The sequence below is a fragment of the Ammospiza nelsoni genome, chromosome 5 (assembly GCF_027579445.1).
Source record: "Ammospiza nelsoni isolate bAmmNel1 chromosome 5, bAmmNel1.pri, whole genome shotgun sequence".
Taxonomy (NCBI): Eukaryota; Metazoa; Chordata; class Aves; order Passeriformes; family Passerellidae; genus Ammospiza; species Ammospiza nelsoni.
The window spans coordinates 32,152,251-32,173,422 of NC_080637.1; the positions used below are offsets into that span (position 1 = coordinate 32,152,251).

At 35.2% G+C, this 21,172-nt stretch overlaps 1 protein-coding gene across 2 annotated transcripts in view; it reads right to left on the bottom strand.

Moving 5' to 3' along the window:
* Positions 1–4,312: 4,312 nt before the first annotated feature.
* The window catches only part of TAFA2 (TAFA chemokine like family member 2), a 182,677-nt gene continuing 165,817 nt past the window's right edge, over positions 4,313–21,172 (bottom strand). Inside the window, exons 5-6 of one of the 2 annotated variants that reach the window (XR_009418524.1) lie at positions 13,189–13,436; positions 4,313–6,706 (exon numbers count right to left, since the gene is read on the bottom strand). Coding sequence is in view for 1 of the 2 variants with exons in the window: in XM_059472941.1 (XP_059328924.1) it covers positions 6,695–6,706 (12 nt within the window). In the remaining variant the exon portion in view is untranslated. The remainder of the gene's footprint in view (positions 6,707–13,188; positions 13,437–21,172) is intronic. The other variant, XM_059472941.1, reaches the window with a different exon arrangement.

The following is a 21,172-nucleotide window of genomic DNA, read 5'->3' on the forward strand; positions in this document are numbered from 1 at the left end:
ACAGAGCCACACTATAGAGCCAGAGATGCCCTACAGTTTCCCTGTGTCCTTCGCTATTGATTTGGGTATAACATTTGATTCAGCTCCATGTACTGAGAGACACCCTGTCAGAACTGTTCCTTTAGGAGCTGGGCAGATGTGTTTCTCTGGAAGCACTTTCTACACTTTCTCTTGGTGATAGGCCATATTTTACCAGCCATGGCAGCAAGGTCACAGACATCAGTCTGTTCCCCCACACCTGGCTGACAGGTAGCTCCTGCTAGGGCCCACCTCGACTACAGGGAGGGACACTTTATGGCACTCCAAGTGCTCCCTATTGAAATCTGTTTCATGGTCAGTCTTGAGTAAAAAATAACAGAAAATAAATTACCTTAAACCAAGAAAGAGTCCTAAGTGTAATGAAAAAAAGGCATCACAAACATCTGTGTATAATACTTTGAATAAATGTATGATTAACTTATTTTTTGGGGTATTTAACTGCTGTAGAGGATAAATAATTATCTAATAGTAGTCGTTAAAACATCTCTGCACTGGATACAATCCTCATCCATTAGTCAGCTGAGATGGATGAAAGAAATATTAAAACTCTTTTGAGAACTAGAAACATGTTATTCATCAAAGATATTATGTTGACACTGAAATCACAACCCATAGCCAAAGGCCTGATCCTGCCAACAGATTTGTATGGGTGGAACTTCTGGTCATTCCAATTAGTAAAAAGATCTTAATTGTAGTTTAAGTAAATATTTGCAAAAATGTAGGAAATACAGAGTTGGCTTCAAATTAGCAGCAAAATGACCACTGTTAGCTGTAAAGCCAGGTTTTAATCCACCATCTAGAAGTGGATTTGAATGTACTAACAGCTCCATAAATGTCAATTTCCTTATGAAGTGGAAAGAAAGAGTTTGAACTTTCTCTGCTAAGTTTGCCTGTGCACAGAGGTCTTTTATAATATAAATTTAAATACACAATCTGTTTTATAATGTTTTCCATCAACTCTCTTCTCCATATGTTCTCCCACTAGGAATCTAATGAGTTCTACATATGAGGGATGACAAGGGAATATGCCTGAGAAATAATTCCAGCAATTATGGCATATGGAGGCATTGTTTTTGAGTCACTTTTGCCATGAATATTCCGCAGAGCATCTGGGACCAAATTATGTCTACCTGCCCATGGACATTAGCAAAATCATCATCTTCCATTTGTAAATTCTGCTGAGGTAATCTGACATACAGAGAGGACCATTTCATCAGCTTTATGATCAGGGAGCATATTGAAACACAGTCCATTTATAGTTAGAAAAAAGTGCTTCTCTTTAGAAAGAGTAGTTCAAACTGGAAGCTAAGATAAAATTATAGAAACACATCATCTCTCTCTCTTCTCTCCTGTCTTCAGTTCCAGGCCACTATTTATTAAAAAAACTTTTCTAATCCTTACCAGAGTTTTGAAAGAACTGACTGGATTGCAGGACATGAGAAAATTACCAACGAAAAATAAAAGTAACACAAAGATGCACAAACCCTCAATCAGTAATAGTAGGGATTGTATTCTCTGTGCCCAAATATGACAAGGCATCAAAATTAATCACAAGGAGGAAAAAGACTATAAAAAAACTACTGTATATGGAGAAATAGTAACTAAAGCAGTGTGCATTTTACAAGTTCTGATTTAAATACTAAGACATAACGCTGCAGTACAGTTTTCAAGCACAGTTTCTGTGATGTTTGTTATGGCAGTGAGAAGAAAAGGGTTAAAGAGATTCAACCACTATGCTTATATGGAGTAAACTTACAACTTTACACATTCCTCACACTCAAGAAAAATGTCTTGGCAATGTAACAAAAGTATTTCTACGTGTTGTTTTCCCAGCTGCACAGTTGAAGCAGTGAAAGGCATAACTCCCAAACTGCAGTGTCCTTGGGTTACCCCAGCGTTTTAGCAGAAAAAAAGAATTTCCCTGATGTTATAAAGAATGCAAACCAAACTTTACATTTCACAGTTACGAACATAAATATCATTTGAAGAGCTGATATAGAAGTTTTACTGTTAGGGTTTACATATATGCAATAATATTTCTATTACACAAACTATTTCATTTAGTTGGGCAATAAACTGGTTTTCAGAACTGAAATCCAGATATATTTCAAGTCTTTCAGTCATAGCTAATATTGATGTGATTAGGGACATTTAATCAAGAGAATCTATTATCGAGGAATAACTGGATTTCACTTCCAGTTGCTACCTGTATACTTGCAAGGAAAGAATGAAAATAGAGAGTAGTTCCTTTAACCATTGACCTGAATGGAGAGAGAGATGTGGAATTTAATGAATATGTGAACTTTAATGAATTTGCTTGATCAGAATTTTCTAAACAAAATGCTAAACAATCATCTGCATCTGACGGCCTTATACAAACCACACTGAAATTACCCAGGTGCCCTGTCATTTCTGTCATCTGACTGTGGAGAAAATCCCGGAGACAGGAGTCAAACCTTTCCCACAACCCAGAGAACAGGTCTAAGGTCCTACTGCCACCCCCACAGCCACAGGTTCAGGATGCTGACTGTACCCCTGTGCTCACAGGCTGGATCCACTTCCCCAGACCCTACATGTCTGGTGATGAAACCATACTTCAGTTGTTTGACTCTCCCAGCATCCTATTCACAGCAGTCTGATAAAGAACTGTCACTCCCTTACACAAGAGTTTCCACTCTCACCATCAGTGGCCCTCCTGCCAGATGGTTTTAAATTAGTTTTGGATAACAAGACATTGACAACACTTGTAATCTCAACTGTTAGCAAAGCTGTGGGAAATTCAGCCTTTTCATGTACTACCTCTTCTGTAGTACAGATGAATACAGAATGTACAAAAAACCCAGCCATACTTTTGCTAAAATATTTGCAATGACTGTCTGTGAAGTAGTGTCCAAAAATTAAATAAGCTCTTACAGAAACAAGACCAAAGATGTAATCTGGAAACATTCACTCATTCTGTGAAAGAATAAACAAAAATGTTTTTCAGGATACAAACTTTGTAATAAAGACAAAGTGATTAGGAAATTCTTATTTTACAATTTAAGACCGCTGAATTCGCAAGAAATCATTTAATGGCATCAGATTATTCAGGTGTGACAGGTTTGATTCAGAGTTATACAACTTTTGGCAAAAAAACCTAGAAATTAGGGCAACAGTTCTCTTGCAAATCAAAACTGTGCTCCTTTTCTTTGCCAATAGATTGGTTAACAGATGTGTAAAATTTGAGGCATGAAGGAGGAGGAAGTAAATCAACAGAAAAGGATGCCAATCACATATTTCTGTTGTGTTGTTACAGACTTTCATGCATTACCTAGAAATTATAAAAGCCAGCTGTACAATTATAATGAGCAAAAAAAAAAAATCCCTGCATATATTTTTATGAAAACTAACAAATTAAAATACTTTATATCAGATAATTTATTTTCAAAATAAATGCATCTGATGCACTCCTAAAGCATATAGACTCTTAACAAAATAGAACTGCATTTGTTTGGTGAAGTACTGAAATGCTAGACCAGAAACATTTTTAGGCAGAGCTGAAGGAGTCAAGATCTAAAAGATACAGGATAAATACAGGAATTGAAAATGTATAGCACAATAGGTGTATTTATAGGTAGTTACAATGTTGCCTGCAGCAGTGCTGTTTCAAAAGGTTAACATTTTTTATGACCAATAAACCACATACAACCAAGATCTAGACTTGAATGCTTTTCAAGCTTTATTTTAGATTTGAATCTTTTTTCATTAAGATTCATATCAGGACTTCCTTTTGTGCTTTGCTGAACTGATCCAATACATCTAACTGTGAGAGGTATCACAAAGCTGCGATTTTTCTTCCTCTCTCAATGCACTGCCACTTGGAACTGCAGAACTTCATATTCTGCAGTTCAGCATTCTTGATGTTTACTTAATTCAAAGAATAACATGGATCTGATCCTAATGCCTGATCATTTTTGCAATCAGATGAAACAATCTAGAAAATATTATATAAATGAATAAATTATTAATTGAAGCAATTAATATTCTTACATGAATGCACATAGCTGAGCCTGTCACTCCATTTTTGAAGGAGCGTTAAACCTGCACTATGGACACCTCAGCTGGGGCTCCCAGCTTGCTTCAAGGTGCACAAGCAGATCTGAGAATCTGGCTTTCTTTTTCCTTTTCTTTTAAACAGTTCTACATATTAACCTGAAATATTACTTTTTCAGGATTGTCTACCATGTCTTGTTGCTACTTAAAACATCTAAATGATAATTTTTCAGGATTCATATTTTGTGAAGAGAAAAAATTTATTCAATCTGAACTGAAAACAACAGTACACCCACCAGAATTTCCCATAGGTATCAGTTCCTTTCAAAAAAAGACATTTCAAAGTGGTAGGAAATATAAAGTTAATAAAACCTTTGAGATTCTTATTCACCAAAAAATTATTTTGTTCCATGAGTAAACAGACCTCCAATGCACACATCCATACAGGGAACTCTATTTTATATTACAATTTTATTCACTTGCTATGAATAGTCACAACATTAATCTACTGCAGAGAATCTATTCAGTATATTTGAAAATCCATTTATTTTCATTTATTGGTATGCATGTGTTACACTTGTATATAATACAGTATTTTCAGCGCTGTTTAAGAACAAGGAAACAAAGAAAACAAGTATTGAGAAGCATGATGTAGATTTTCGACCAAAGAGAGGTCATATTTAGATTTTACAAAACAGCACATTTACACTTTGCACTGTCCCAGAAAACCTCTTTAAGATGTTCCTTCCATCCTGAACCTCTTAGCACAAATCCATATAATACTAATCCATCCTAAAATACCAAGAGACTTAGTTTCTGCTACAACCGGTTTATTCTAATTAAATTTTAATCAGAAAATAAGATCTTTTTCTGTCAGCATATTTCTTATTATTTTCGAGCAAAATGATAGAATATACTTCTCAGTTTTATTCCCAACAGTCATTTATTTTATTTAAGCTCTCCTGTGCAATAATACAGCAGAGGTAATGAAATGGTTTTGGAACAGCAGGGCTACAGCAACAGGCAGAGCTCACCAGGGTGTTCATCCATCACAGAACTTAATATATAACTAAACTACCCATGTCAATGGCTTGTAATGATTAAACCATTTCTTTCTATTCTTTTTTTTCTTTTTTTTTCTTTTTATTTGTTTTTTTTTTCTATTTTTGGGGGTTTTGCTGTGTTTGATGACCACAGACTTAAACAAGCTTACTTTTATGTATTTTTGACTACCATTAGGTGTGTGTGGCTTTCATTTCAATTCACCAAAGCATACAGTCAGAACTCCCTCTAGTCATTGTATTTATGCAGTGTCACTAAAAGGAATTGCCAAACTTCTTTTGTATCAACATTACAGACGGTCCAATATACATTAAATGGAGTATAAAATTATACATTCTGTAATAACTTAGAAAAAAGCTCAAAGATGCTTAAGGCCTTCAAATATTGAGGATTTTTTTCATGTAACAACACATTTCAAAGTTCAATAATTTCTAACAAAACAGATCTGAATTGGATGACTGTATGCAAGCAAAATACCCATGAAGTGTAATACTGGGAGAGCACTAGGACTTTTTTCCTTTATGGCAAACAGACTGAGCAGACATCTACATAAGCATCCATCAGTATTTAGGTTCAAGCAAGAGATTTTATTTTTTAATAAAAAGACAAAAATTCTGAATGCTTCCCATCCAATATCATAACTGCAAAACTCATTTACATCCCTGCCTATCTTTGTAAAAAAGGGATGAAATAGTGTAATTGACTTCTTACCATCAATTTAAATGAATTAAAGGTTAGGAAAGTAAAGTACATATTGGGAACACCCATTTCCTTCAAACTAAATCGAAATGCATATATTAAATATATAAAATGCCTTATGATGGAAGTGGTAATTGAGTTTTGACCACTACTTTCTTTAACTGTTAAGCTGCAGTAGTTGGTTAGCCTTAGGGAAACATGTCAACCTGACTATACATTCTAATATGACTGATGTATTCAGATAACTATTACTTGTCAACAATAATTATTAACAATGGATATATAATTCCATTCCTATAACAAAGCAACTTCAAGATGTTGAAATATGTACCTTTGAGAGCTGCAAGATTAGAACACAAATAAAAATGTCTAAAACTGCGCCATGCTTGAGGACAATTTCTGCAACAGAAATTTAATTAAAGCCATGTGCAGTCCCACCAGCAATCTGAACAGTGGACCAAGGATCATTTCAGAGTGAAGGATCCAATACATTTCAGAGTTTGACTTCAAGATGAAAAGCCACTGTTCTGCAATGGAGAACCCAAAAGTTTGTTGCTTTTCTGCACCTTTAGTATATTAGCTCATGATTACAGCTGCAAATTCCTCAGCAAGTGTAATTCTACAAGTGTACACAGTTCAATCAGTTGAAATATTTGTGACACAGAAGTTCAAAATAACTTTCCAGTAGTTTTGATCTCAAGGCTCTTGCTGATTGCAAGCCAGGTTCTCGTTGAAACAATTGATTCTGAAGGATACACCCCAGCAGTATAAAATTTCACTTCAAGGATTGCCTGGATGAATGAAATTCCTATGTGTTGTATTTAAAGTTATCAGCCTTGAGACTGGCTTGATTTGTCTTTAGCTATCGGGTTACCTGTAAAGAAAAAGAAAATGAGAAAATCAGAAATTGGGCATAGTGAATCTGTTTCTGAAGTACTGGAAAATGAGACTGCAGTGTAAGATCTCTGTCCAGCAAACATCTTTCTATTGTTTTTAAATAAGGGCATAAACCCCCATGATATTAAATGGCATTGCTCCCCAACTTAAATGGTGTTTTTAAGTGTTTAGTGAGGATAGGATTTGACAAGGAAAAATTGAACTGTGACCATGCTTTAAAATATAATAAAATCATGAATTGCCAACCCACATGTTGGCATTTAATGTTTTCTGTTATTCTTTTTTTGTTGTTGTTAAAAATTATGTATGTAACTATGCTTTTTAAATGTTAGCTATTGAGTATACCGTGACTGATACTGGAGCTGTATTCTTCCATTCTTTGCATGCATTTTTACAAAGCAATCATAACATCATAAAATCATTTAAGTTGGAAAAGGCAATGTCCTTTTAAAGGCTTAATTTATCTTAGCAAGCAATAATCACCTAGTGGAGAAACAGGAAGAAATCATGCAGAAGCTAAGTAGAGATAGAGATCCTGTTATTCACAAAGTAAAAAATTACAGAGGATTTAATTTAGAGTGGTTTTCACCCAGCCTAACATGAAACAAGAAGGAAACAGAAGGACCACAAAGAAAGAGTGGGGGACAAAGCATTTCACAATAATTGGACTTTCCCTCTAACTGATTTGGATTTTAAACTTTAAAAGAAAAAATTTGTCATATCAAAGAAACATAACTTTGAGGAATATTTCTGCTGTGTCAGTAGATACAATTAATCATCACGTAATCTTTTAATATCAAACTGTGTCAGGGGGAAACATTCCAAGGTTTGAAGAACAACTCATTGGAATGGTCACAACACTTTATGACATCAAGGGACATACGCTTTTCATTTTGATCACTGAGAGAAGGGTCATGCTCCTTAATGATGAAACATTCTTTTGCCCTCAGCAAAACTGTTTGCATACAGCTCTTGTCAGCTCTGCAGAGCATAACTGTACAACAAACAGAATATTAAACAGACTGTTCAAGGAGTTCATTACTTCAGTTTGCCTTTTCCGCAGAGTTGTTTCTAGGAACTGCACTTGAGGCGATAATAAAATTGTGCTTCGTGATTTTTATGATACACAGGCTTATTTATTACACTGCTTTTATTTTGCTTTGGTCTTGCTGTTGGAAACAGCCTCATGTGGTCCCTTCTAAAGTGGAAGATTGCCTGAAAAAATAATAAAGAATTAATTTAACAGTCAGGCAACATATTTCTGTGCCCTGCACCAAAGCTCAAAAGGCTGATGTACCACCTTATTGTATTTATTTTTTTGCTTTATTGTAGCAAGCTGGAATTCTGCTCATAGAACCAGGTGCCACTGAGCTACACAATGTAAAATACACATCTTCTGATATTATCCGCAGGTGGAATTTTACTGGCTTCATTTGTGATACATTTCTCTATATCTATATCTATCTCTACCTATCTGTCTATCCCGTAAAGAGCCACTGAGGCAAATAAGACAGAGGAGTATCTCATATGAGGAAAGATTGAGAGTGTTGGAACTGTTCAACTTGAAAAAGAGAAGGCTTGGGGGAAACACATCAATGTATACAAATATGTGAAGAAAGGGGGGCAAGAAAAGTGACCCAGAAAGTGGTGCCCAGCAGCAGGACAAGAAACTGAGAACAAGCCAACACAGACAGTTTCCTCTCAGAAAAATGTTTTTTTACTGTGAGGGTGGCAGAGTACTAGCACATTTTGCCCAGGGAGACTGTGGGCTCCATTACTGAAGATATTTAAAAGCTGTCTTGCCCTTACAGGGTTTAGATGTCTCTAGTTGAGCCGAGGGCTGGCACTTTCAGAGTTGCATTCCAATCTCAACTATCGTGTGATGCATTATTTCTATTACACACAGATCTATGCATGGGCTGAGGTGATAAACTTCAGATAACAAAAATGGTATTTTTGCACACACATGACTGCTCAGTTACGTAGCTGTTTCGAAGTGCAAATGTGCTTTCAATCACAGAAAAGTCAGTAAAATCATAATCTGCATGCCTATCTACCCCTCCCACCTAGTACTACAACCCTGTGGTGAAAATATCCCCATGGAAGTAACATACACTGTCACATAAATTAGATAGGTGATTAAAATAAGAAAAAAAAAAGAGCAGATAGCCATTCAGATTTCTGCTCTATATCAGGTCACTCACCTACATACACACACACACACACAAACATATATATGTATATATTAGTGGTCCACATTTGCCTCTATGTATGATTTCAATACTTCTTGTGTTCAAGCATAGATTGCACACCAACATTAATGGAAGTTATATATCCATGCACCATACACATCAGGGAGTGAATAAACCTCTTGGATATTAAAGGCAGTTTCATAAAGAAGCAATGAAATTTTAGCTAATACCTAGAGGTGGTAATCCCAGAAATGCTTAATTTTGGATATAGTAAATGCTATTTGATTCAAGTGTCTGGGAAGTAAGGTATTAAGGTATTGTGCCAAAGACCTTCATAGGAAAAGAGGGACCAATAACAATACATGTCTGATCTTTAAAATCCGTAGAGAACAGTAACACCCTGAAGCGTGCAAATCAAGTTTTCCGTTAATAATTAATATGTATGGAAAATTAACAATACAAATTTTAAAAGTACATGAAACCTTAGCATCCTATGTGTTGATTTGAATTAATTTGTTCCTTCTTGGAATGCAATTACTCTCTTTATAATAATAAATTTTCTCACATTGTGGTTATATCATAAATACACCACATTAGATTCTCTTCATTTTCTTGTCCTAAATATGCAATTAAAGCATAATTACTCTGCAGTTGCAGACTTTTTAATTTAAATTAGTGAGTGGCTGCTGTAAATTGGCTGTAATTGTATGTGGACTCACTTGTTTTATTTTAACACAACATATAATTAAATTCACCTGAAGATTTCCACATTATTCTGCTTACTAAATGTTCTGAACAAACTGAGTCTTTGGGTAAAATCTTTTTGCCAGGATAATGCAGAATGGATCAGAGATTGAAAGATCTCATGACATCACATTAGAAAAGCTACCAGCCTCAAGAGATATTTCTGGACAACAATGGGTGAAAAATATCCTCATTTTTGAAATCCACACAGTGGATGAATACAGCAGATAATAGTGTTTATTTTGTTAGAATAGATTTTCAATAAAAACTGTGATACTTTTACTCAGGACTTTCTTCTGCCTCAGAAGAGAAAGGAAGAAACATCAAGACTGTAGGATGTAAAGAATGGTGAGAGAATATTACCTGAATAGTAAAGCACTTCTCCCTAAGTCAAGCACCTAAGCATCAAAGTTACAGAACCCCAATTAGGTATAGTAAAATTCTTCTGTTTCTTCACAGAAACAAATATATCACAAATCATTAGCTAGCTACAAAATGGCTTTTGCATCCAAAATTAGGCACATAATTAATTATTATATAATAATGTTGGAATAAAACAGATAACAATAGATGGTATATTGAAATTAAGTGCGTGCTGGAAAATTTCATAACACAACTTGTACGTTACTATTTTTTTACTGGCAGCTTTTTGAATTTTTTTCTGTGTTTATCATAAGCCATACACAAAATCCGTATTGAAAACTGACTCTAAAGTTTGCAAAGTCAAGCACTTGGAATGTGACAACTTGCCTTTTTATATCTCCCCTTGCAATTTAATTCTCTCTCTTTTCCATCATGCACAGTAAAGAAGTTAATTTAGTGTGTGAGGAGAGTTGGAGGGAAGACAGGGCTATGTATCAATGCAAATGCAGAAAAGGTAAAATATTTAGGCCAATGTTTCTTGCCTTGACAGATGATTCCACATGGACTGGATGGACCCTCTGTTCTGGGTTTTCTCCAAAGAAGCAGAAAGTACTTAATAGAGGATTTTTTCTTTTTAATTAGAACTGTTCCATCAACTATATAAGATTGTGTGTGATCATAAGTCATGTCATCTAAGCATACTCAGGCTTTTTCTTTTTTCTCTTGAGATACGTAAGACACAGAAAGGAATTTTTTTTTTTTTTTTGTGAAAGCAATTAATAGCTCACCCTGAGCTAAGCAGAATTTCATGAGATGAAGTTGACTTGGCACCCCTTCCATTTTTTTCTAAACTATTAAAACCTCTGGGAAACAAAAATGGTATGGGGATTTCAAGCAAAAATAAAAGGGGTCTCACAAATTTATTTAATAACCAACATGAGATATGCTAAATACAGGGAATGACAAAAGCCATAAGTAATGGCTTGAAGAAATGCCTACAATGGATTGTCTTCCAAGTGCTGGAGAAAAGACAGAGATCCCATACCAAAACAGCCCTTGTTTGTATGCAGTATGTTCCTGTCCATTTTGTGTCATAATTGTGGTATCCTTTCTTAAACTGTATGCAAAACACCACAAAAAATTTAATAAAATTATGAACTAAGTGATTCTTTAGCAAAGCGTTTCTAAAAAGGAATGAACTCAGGAGGGCTATATCAGTCTTGTTCTTTTCTAAAACATAAATAATTTGGTTGTGGTAGCAAGAACTTAATATAAATACTACAGTGTAGAAACAGGGCCCATATAACCAGAAACAAACATCTGCCAGTGCATTTTCTCTACTCAGGCCCTCTGAGAATGAGGTTGAGGTTGGAAATGGATCTTTTGAACAGATGGAAGCACACTATTTCCTGGAACTTTAAAATCCATGCAGCGTGTTTGCCATGCACTATCATTCCTACATTGCCTGTGAAAGCAAATGACAGCTTGCATTGCCACTTGTGCTTGTTCATTCACTGAAACAGTTGAACTTTTAAGCTTGGAAAATGCTTCTGTTCTAGTACTACTATCTTGTACCAGTGATAATCCTAAGTACTTTGCAAATGTTAACAAAGGACAGGTTCACAATTTCCTCACAGATGGATAATCATGTCGTTTATGTTCCAATGAATTGGGGAAAGTGGACAAAAAGATGTTAAGGACCTTTCTGGAATAGGGCTCATATATGTATAGACCCCTTACAGCAGGTGGATGTGGATTTGGGTCCTTATTGCTAGATAACTGGGTTTCTGGAGGGAGGAGGAACCATTTCAAAAGCCTGAGAAATGAAGGTGACTCAAGCACATTTCAAGGGAACTGCAAGAGAAAACCATTAATGAGGACACAGGCCCTTATTTTAGTATTACAGACAGCCCTTTGACTGGGCTAATGACAAAACGCAAAATTTGAGTTATTTTTTGAGCAGTCTGGAAAACAGATATTTAATAACTACACAGATTCACTTACCTTCAGAGAAGGTTATGTATTGGAAGACACTTTTTCAAGTCATCAAATATTTCATTCCTGTATATAAAATTTTGATCCTACCTAACTTTTTATTTAAGGACTCAGCTTCAAATTTTTCCCTTAGTTTTATTTTAGGCACTGCAGTATGAAAAGTATTAATCTAAACATGTTGCCAAGCCTGTTAAGCGATTTAGAATTCCAGATCCTCATGCTTGTCCTTCAGGAGCTATGAGTAGCTCATTTTATTAATTAAAAAGTGCATTTCCCAGGACATGACTCAAAAGGCTCCCAGTTCTTTGATAACCATCAGACTCTAAAACCTTATAATTATTTCATATTTTTATTGCATAGTGACTAATCCAAACTGCACTTTTGATAGTTCTTGTGCTTATGACTTCCATTATAGAGAGACAAACATTCTGAAAACTCATTTCATGCAATGCCATTTGAAATATAGCTGCACTCCTTTATTTTCCACCGTTCTTAAGGATTTCAGTTGGAAATTTTTGGTTGTAAAGTGAAGATCTAGACAGCCAGTGTTAAAAATTTTTAAAAGTCTTTAGAAACCTTTCCCATGTCAAGTGATCTTTCCACTTACTTCTAATAGTCTGAAAGGTAGGACTAGTAAAATAGGTAATGGAAAAATACCTCAGAGCATGGCGTATGTTCCTGTAAATAATAAAGGTCTTCAGCCTTAACACAGTTTTAAGATAGGTAAACAGCTTCTAGCCTGTCTTAGGAATGAAATGGAAATACCCAATTCTTAGGGATTTTTTATGAAATTTAAGTAATTCAGCATGTAATACTGAGCTTTCAACTACAGATGCCACACCAGACTGGATGTACTAAGATGGATTTCTCTTCCAAGTGCTGTTCTCCAGAGCATCTGCTGTTACCCATGAGAGTAACTTAAGCTTACCAACTGGGTCTATCTCTGAAAGTCAAGAGTGTGAAGATATTTTAGGGGTCCCAGAAGCATCTAAGTAATGCTCTGAGGCTGCTTAGTAGCACAGTCAGAATCTCTCCAACCACCCTCCAGAAACTCTGCCCAAATGAGCCACAAGTCTTCAATGTCCACAGCAAACTAAGCAACTGCAATGAGGAGTAAGGTACAACAATTCCTTTTAATACTGTGTAAACCTGTATTTGTACACACCTGCTGCTCTGTGAGCAATAAACCGGGGCTGGAACACATTTTCTGGAGTGGTTTGACTCTTTATTCCTCAACGAACGTTCTGGCCCTTCCTTAGAATCCGACCAAGACTAGGATTCATCACAACTAGTGCTCCATCGTGGAGCCAGAATATTTTTTGAGTGTGGAAAAAACAAAAATTGTCATCAGGCACAGCAGAAACCTCCTTTCTCTACTTCTCCATTCGGACTTGAGGAGTTTTACACGTTTGCCTAAGAAACAAACACATGTCAAGTACTACACTGTTATGAAATTAGTTACAGAAAACAAAACTGGGATAGTTGGAATATTTTTTTAACTTACAAGGATAAATAAAAAATGACAGGTTAAAACATTTCAGAATCAGAGAAAATTCTCTTAGGAAAAGTGCATGGTCTTTAAAATACCCAAACATACTCAAATTCAAACCAAAAAGCAATAGAAACTGATAGATTACACTCATTTCTGAAAGTAATCAGCAAAATTTAAGTATGACAAAACAGTATTTGGAAAGTTCTTTGAGAATAAGTTCATACATAGACCTGTGGTACAGAAAGGAGTCATGAAGTCAGAATTCCTTCAAAATGAAAGACTTGAGTGTGTTCTCCTCATATATGTTTAAAGAAAAAAAAAAAATTAGAAGGTTACAGGAAACACTATAAAACAACAGAGGACACATTTCAAAAGACAATATTCAATTCAGACAGATAGTTCTTTATCTATATATTTGAGATAGATTTTGAACCTGCCAATAATAATCACTTCTGATGTGATACATAGCATCTTATCAGATCACCAAAATTTCTTGAAGTTTTCTTCTTTTATTTTCTTAAATATCATGCTGCAGATCATTGAAAATATACAAGATTAAACTCAAAATTTCAAAAATTTCTTGCTTAAATAAAATCTCTACATATTTGAGTACTATGAAATCAATTAATATGGTCCTGTGTTCATACTTCCTTGAACTGGATAGTTTACAAAATAAAATTAATTGGTACATCTCACTGGGATAATGATGATAGTGAATCGTTGATGAAGATATATGAGTTACATCAAGGCTAAATCCAATTCATTAGTCCTTCCTATATACTCATTATTACTGTCTTCCAAAAGGTTATGCCACTGTTTTGAACATACCCTAATTTTCTCAATGTTTTCTGTAACTCGGTAGAGAACAGAGTTTATGGTAGAATTATTTTAATGTAACACAATGTTTCATTTACAGACAACAATTTTAAATTAAAAGAAGACTTAAACAAAAACCTTATTTTACTTTCTGTAACAGATAATAACTGCAGCAATTCAGACAAGGATATATCCTCTTGAGGTTTTTATGGTGCTCACAACTCCATAGTGGGACTGCAGCATGGCGGCATAAAAGACTGCAAGACAATTAATTACAAAAAAGTAATTTTTTTTCTCTTCTACACCACTTATCCTGCTTAATCATCCCAACTGGGAGATAAAAATAACCTCTTTCCTTTCAACCTATGAGGAAACTGAAGCATAAGAAAGAGTCGTGTTACCCTGTCAGGAAGTGTTAATGGAGAGATGGGAAGAGAGTCCTTCTGTCTTTGGCTTTATCTGACATCATGTACCTATGGAAAAGGCTACACTTGTTTTTTATTGGAAAGGAAACCGTATAACAAGCATTTTCCTGTGTTTACATTCTAAATACAAAAAAGCAAAACATTTAAAAAACTCAAATCCAGTCTTGTTTTAAAACTAGACTGAGGTTCTAAACTGTCTAATAGGCATAAAGAATTTTCATCTTTTAATATATTTGTCTAGAAAGGAGGTCAGAACTTCCAATTATCCTTACTAAAAAATCAGGTTGTCCAAATTATTCAAATTTGAGATCTTTTTCTTCTTCAAATTTTATGCTCTAGGGTTTTTCCTGGTATTTTAAATGGAGAGTAACAAGCCATTTGGACAAGTTTGAAATAGAAATGTAAATTATTTCCTTACCTGTAATTTTATCTTCTCTATAAGAGTACCTGCTGTTCTGTTAGTGCAGTACTGATGTGTTTTCTGCCTTTGTCCCAAGCTTCAGAGATTTCTCTGGTGATTTTTCCCCACTTGCTTACCAGCTTCCACTGCTGGCATTTTGAGGAAGTGCATTCACATTTGTCTCCAGGAATACTGCCATAGCTGAGGGAATATAAGATAACTAAAACACAAGTTAGAAAACAACAGAACCAATATCCTGGAGGGAAAAATGATTTAAAAACAATGAATCAGTCATCAACTTGAATCCCTTTGATCATTCTCCTTTCTCTTTTCATCCATTTAGAATTTCCACATGAAGAAAAGACTTTTCTGTGCTTGGAGAAATTTTGGCTTAAAAAAATAGGTACTGACAGAGTAGTGGGTACCATTTCAGAGAATATAAAATTAATTTCAGGAATCCTAATTTTAACTTTCTCCTGTATGAGTACCCATCATGCCATTAGTCCAATACAGATAAGAAAGACAAGAAAAAGAAGAAAGGTGGCAGATCTGAAGGATTTCAGAAAAATCTTTGATATCTTTTCTCAAGTCCTAGTAGAACTGTGAAAAAGGAAGACATGGGTTTTCACCCAGAGGCTGAACAATAAGAAGGATTTCTCATTGCCCAGGAAAACAACACATAAAGCCTCTTTCACTAAGACATAGTCAAGATTATGGTTTCTGATTCCCAATAGTTGTAGTCATCTTGGTCAAAGATGAACAGAACAAGTGCTGTCACTTTAATAAGTAAATGTTTTCTTGCTTGAGCATTATGGAGATATACAGGTGAAAGTTACAACACCTTATAACATCTCTGTACTCAGGATCATCTGGATATTATTTTTGAACTTCACAGTGAACAGAAAATAAGTATTCTGTCAAAGCTAAAAATGAATTTAATTTAAAGTGTCTTGCTTATAGAACATGTCCAGTTGTCTTCATATATGCATTTTCTCATTATCTTATCTAAATAGATTGTGACCTAAGACAAAGTATGAATGAATCAAAGTAGCTAATTGCAATTAGGCTCTGGAATTCTAAAATCTCATGTAATGAAGGAAAGACCAAAAGTCTCAGAAAGGGTTGTTGCCTTCAAATTTCAGGAATGTAAGTACCAATAATGTGCTTTAAGGTTGCGAGAAAGAAAAAGGATTCTGGCAATTTCCCCATTGACCTTCTAAAAAGTGATTGGCTTTCCAAGAAATAGGCTTCAAATTTGTCAAGTTGAATTCTAGAATAAAGTCTCCTGCTCCCTTTTTCTTCTTCATGAATGAGGAATAAAAATTATTAGCAAGTGGAATTGGAGTGATGCCCTGAAGATGAGAAATTTACATTTTCCAGGGTGACTCTGAAAAGGTGACAAGGAATCAGAACAGAGAGATGTCAAATTTCTAGAACAACTAATCTGATTATGGAGTGCATTTTCCTGAATTAGAAACAGCATGAGCAGAGACACAGTCCTTTGGTCTTCCTTTGGCAGGAACATGGTTCTAAGCCACAAAGTTTGAACTCAGGATGAAGAAACAAGTTCTTCTGGCTGGCATCAGTAATTTATCTTACGACATTCTTCAATCTGCAGCTCTATTAAAATTCTCAGATCTATTACTACTGAATTTGTAGATGCACGTTGATTTGACACAATGCTTTGTTTCCTTGAAAACCCATTCTTCTTCATAAACTGGAGACAAACTTTTGTTGGTCTTGCCAACATAATTTTACAGGTTTCATCATACAAATAAGCCCTGGAGGATGGGATATTTTTTAGCTTCAGAATCTGCACTTCAGAGTTCTATGGCATTTATCATTGCAGATATGGAAGGTGATGGATGATAATCAGGACTGTAAGATCTAAGAAGGGATCATCTGTATATTTTAATAATGCAGCAGAAGAAAGCTGAGAGTCCATTTTATAGAACATGAAAAGTCCTTTGGAGTATTTTCTCTATACACAGCAGTAATGTCTTTCCTGAAATTGACTTGGTGTTCACCAGGGTGATAGAAAAGTAAACTACAAGTCATAAAAAAATGTGCAATTTTGAAATTCTCATGGAAATTAACTCTATGTTGGTTGCTTTCTTTATTAATTTAGCCATAGGCAGCAATCTTCCACTTATTCCTGTCTGAGTTTTTTCTTTGTTTAGAAGAGTTTTCACAAAGGATAAGACTATCTTCATTATTCTTAGGAAGAAATATTTAAGATTTACAACCATGCTCACTTTGCTATGCAATGGAATAATGGCTGAGTAATCTGATTTCAATTGGTTTGAGAGCTGTTCACTCCTCCAACTCTGTGACTCTGTAGGCTCAGAATGCTCTGTATGTCTGATTCCCCACTTCACAGCGATTATATTTCATTTCCTTCCCTATAAGAAGGCAGAAAAGCAGAGCTGCGCCAAGGGGGTGTTCTGATGTTTTCTATAATTAGTCCTAATGAGTAAGGAAATACCTCAAGAAAACTATGTTGTTTTGAAGAAATAAAAGCATTACCTTTTGAACAATGGAGGGCCAGCCTCATACCTTTCTGCAACTTAGAAGTGATGTAGAGTTTGTGAAGCCTGAGCCAAATACCCAGGGAAAGAGGAAAAAATTCTGTCTGAAGCTATTTAGGCAGCAGATCATGTGAGGTTTCAGAATATCCTGGTCTCTCTGACCAAAAATATATCATTTCTGACTTTCAGAAATTATCCAAAGAAGCCCCTACAGGCTAAAAAGGAGGGCGAGACAAGAAAGAAGCACTAGTCTTAAAGCATGCCAGCATGACACACATGATACTGGCATTTGAATATCATCTTGTACAGTAATTTCTGAGATATTAGAACCTGACAAAAATTTTCCAAGAAAATTTAAAAGGACTACTAGATATTCAAAGAGCCCTTTTTGCACAGCTGTGAATGGCAAAGAGACTGGCAGAATGAAGCTGCAAATGGAAGTAGAAACATCTTTGATTTTGGTGTCAGGACATTGGAAAAGTGGAAATTCATGGGGTGAATGAATTGAAGAAAACCAGTCATTAACAAACAGCCTTAAGTACTTGCTCTTATTTTCCATCACAGAGGCAGAAAATTTTTTTTCAGACCTGAGGTCAATATCTCAAACATGCCAGCAAAGGACAAAGCAGAAGAATAAAAAAGTAAATCACAAGTTGAATCTTCTGGGACAAAGGCAGAAAACATCTTGGCTGGACAGATTAATTGGAGAATTTGCACATGGAAAAAGTAATGGTTGCAAAAATCACTGGTTAGTAATTAATGACATGCAGTTGAAATCTAATTGCATTTTTCTTTAAATAGTGAATAGTCTGCTTTGATTGCAGAGAAATTCTGTCAATGTTCAGGTTCTGGAGAAGCTAAAATGGTGTCTTACAATGCATTCTAGCTGCAATCTTACCTTCAGGAAAACTACTCCCTGACAAAAATGCATAAACTACAGCATATACTACTATGCTGTGGGTGTGATGAAGGGAGATACAGCAAGGCAATTTATCATCAGGCTCCATCTTTTCAAAAGATCTGTACCTGTGAATATTGCCTTTAATCCATTCTCTCTTTTGATGTTACTCACTTTCATTCTTCATTTCAGTATCCATAGGACTCAAACTCAGAACAGAACTAAACAAAATTTGAAACTGAAAATGTTTTGGGATTTGAATGTTTGGGTTATCCTCACTTGCCCGACAAGCTTTACTGACCTTTCAGTCTATTACTTTGCTCATTGCATTTCACACCACAACACTTCTTCCTTTAATCCTTTATTCCATAATTGCTCTTTTGCAGATATTTCAGAGTACATTTGCTTCTGGAGAAAGGACCATGACTAGATTTCTGGTCTAGATTTCTGTGACCACAAAGGAACATCAGCAAGGCCTAGACTCCTGCCAAATGGAGACTCACAACTCTACTTAGGGTAGAACTAGGCATACCAACTTCACACTAAAGAGGCAAATTTGGTACATAAAAGCTATTTTTAGGAAAATCAGTAAATTGCATAGCCCTGAAAACTGATGACTCCTTTTAACATGTGTTGGCTGGCATGATAACTATTTCCATCAAAATGTCCACGTGTCCCAAAAGATTAGTGTTTAGGTGCCCTACAAAAAATACAAAGCTTCAAAAGCAAAGAACTGCCATGCTAGATCAAAACAATAATTACTGATTAATACAAAAGTCCAGTTTGACCCTAGAAAGTGTCATCCTATTTACACTACCAGCTTATTCATCCCCTAAAACTTGTATTTATTCTTAGAAAATATGTGCATACCACTTATTGCTATTTTAATGACAGATTAGATACAGTGGTCTCTGAGTTAGCAAAGAGAAACATGCTGAGACAGCTGCAAATTTCTCCTAATGACAGATTAGCCAAAGGCATGGAAAGAGATACCATAGCAACAAAGAGGCTGTCACAAGTGCAATCACTCTTTTCCATGGGTAATATTTTGCTACAGTTTGTGCACTCACTTATATTGTAATCACATCATTTTTATGAACCTCCAGGTATTGCTGGTCACTGTATATATGTACATTATTCCAATAAATCTTCATTATAAATTAAAGTAGGTGCCGAGGAGTCTATACAGAGGCTCTGAAGTGAGGCAGAGGAGCAAAGTAGTTTTACAGTGAGGTGGTTTCTTCAATGATAAAACCCCTTACATAATAGTAGAAAAAGTGCTTCCTGTACCTGACACATGGCAGATCATTCATCTATCCTACAATTATTTCACATTTCTCAGTGGTCAAAATTTTTTATGTCTTGTAAGTTAGCAGCATTTTTACTCTGTAAAACATGTCATGTGAGAAATACACTGCTCTCTTAGCAGTCACTGAGCGCAACTACCATACATTCTGCCTACCAGAAACATCCTGGAATAGCCTATACATTGTATTTAGATTATGAATTTCTGCTTTTTCTAATTCCATATCATTACTACTGCTGTTTCTGAAAAACCTGGAGGAGTAAGAGGAACAAAAACATGAAGGAAGAAGCTACCACACTTTTAACTTTGGCAGAAAAAACAGTAACACTTAAAGAACCTATGGATCTGTTGCTTGTCTGAACTACAGACCAACATCTAACATTGCTGCATTGCTAACTCCAGGTAAGGCTCAGTTACAAGAAAAATGCCATTCTCCTTTCATATCCAGGGATTTTAGCTCTCTTGTTATTATTATTATTATTATTATTATTATTATTATTATTATTATTATTATTATTACTATGTCTTACTCAAGCAGCACTTATGACAGCACTGATAGCAGTTGAGTCACCACTTTATGCTGCCTCTTGATACTGGGAATCTGAGTAGCCCACCAAAATGTAAAGGTACCAAACAAGGGTCCTTCCATTCCTCATGCTGAAAGGGTTGTGAACAGCATACTTCATAAATTGAAACATAAATAAAATTACTGTCTCCCCTTTCATCAGCTGTAATTAATTTAGAAACAACTCAGCATCTGCAAGTGAGAAAGAGGTGGTAGAGTAAAAATGTAAACAGTATTTATAAATAGCAACAAAACTGCATTGATTGAGAGCAGTGGGATGCATATACTGATCACAATTTGGCTTCAAATGAAGCCAGTTGGTGTGTTCAGACAGTAAATTTTCTATTTTCCCAAGGATCTTATTCAATTTTGAGTTTCCTTTAAATTCTGGAAGCCATAATGTAAAATTAGATAAATTGGAATATTTCAAATAACTGAGCTCTCTCCTATAATGTTTTTGAAGGCATAGATGCTCTCAGTATGAGTATGGATTTCTCAGCATCCTGGCAATATTTCTGTTCTTTTCACACTAGTCATCTGTCTCTGCTATTGATTTGGAATGCAGATTTGGATTTGGAATGTAGATAAATATACTCACTATGGATTTATTTTGGGATCTGTAATATTTCTCTTTTATTTCTCTCTGCCCTTATAATATTTATTTTATTTTATTGCAGTACTCTATTTCTGCTATTGGTTTGGCATATAGTTACATAGTA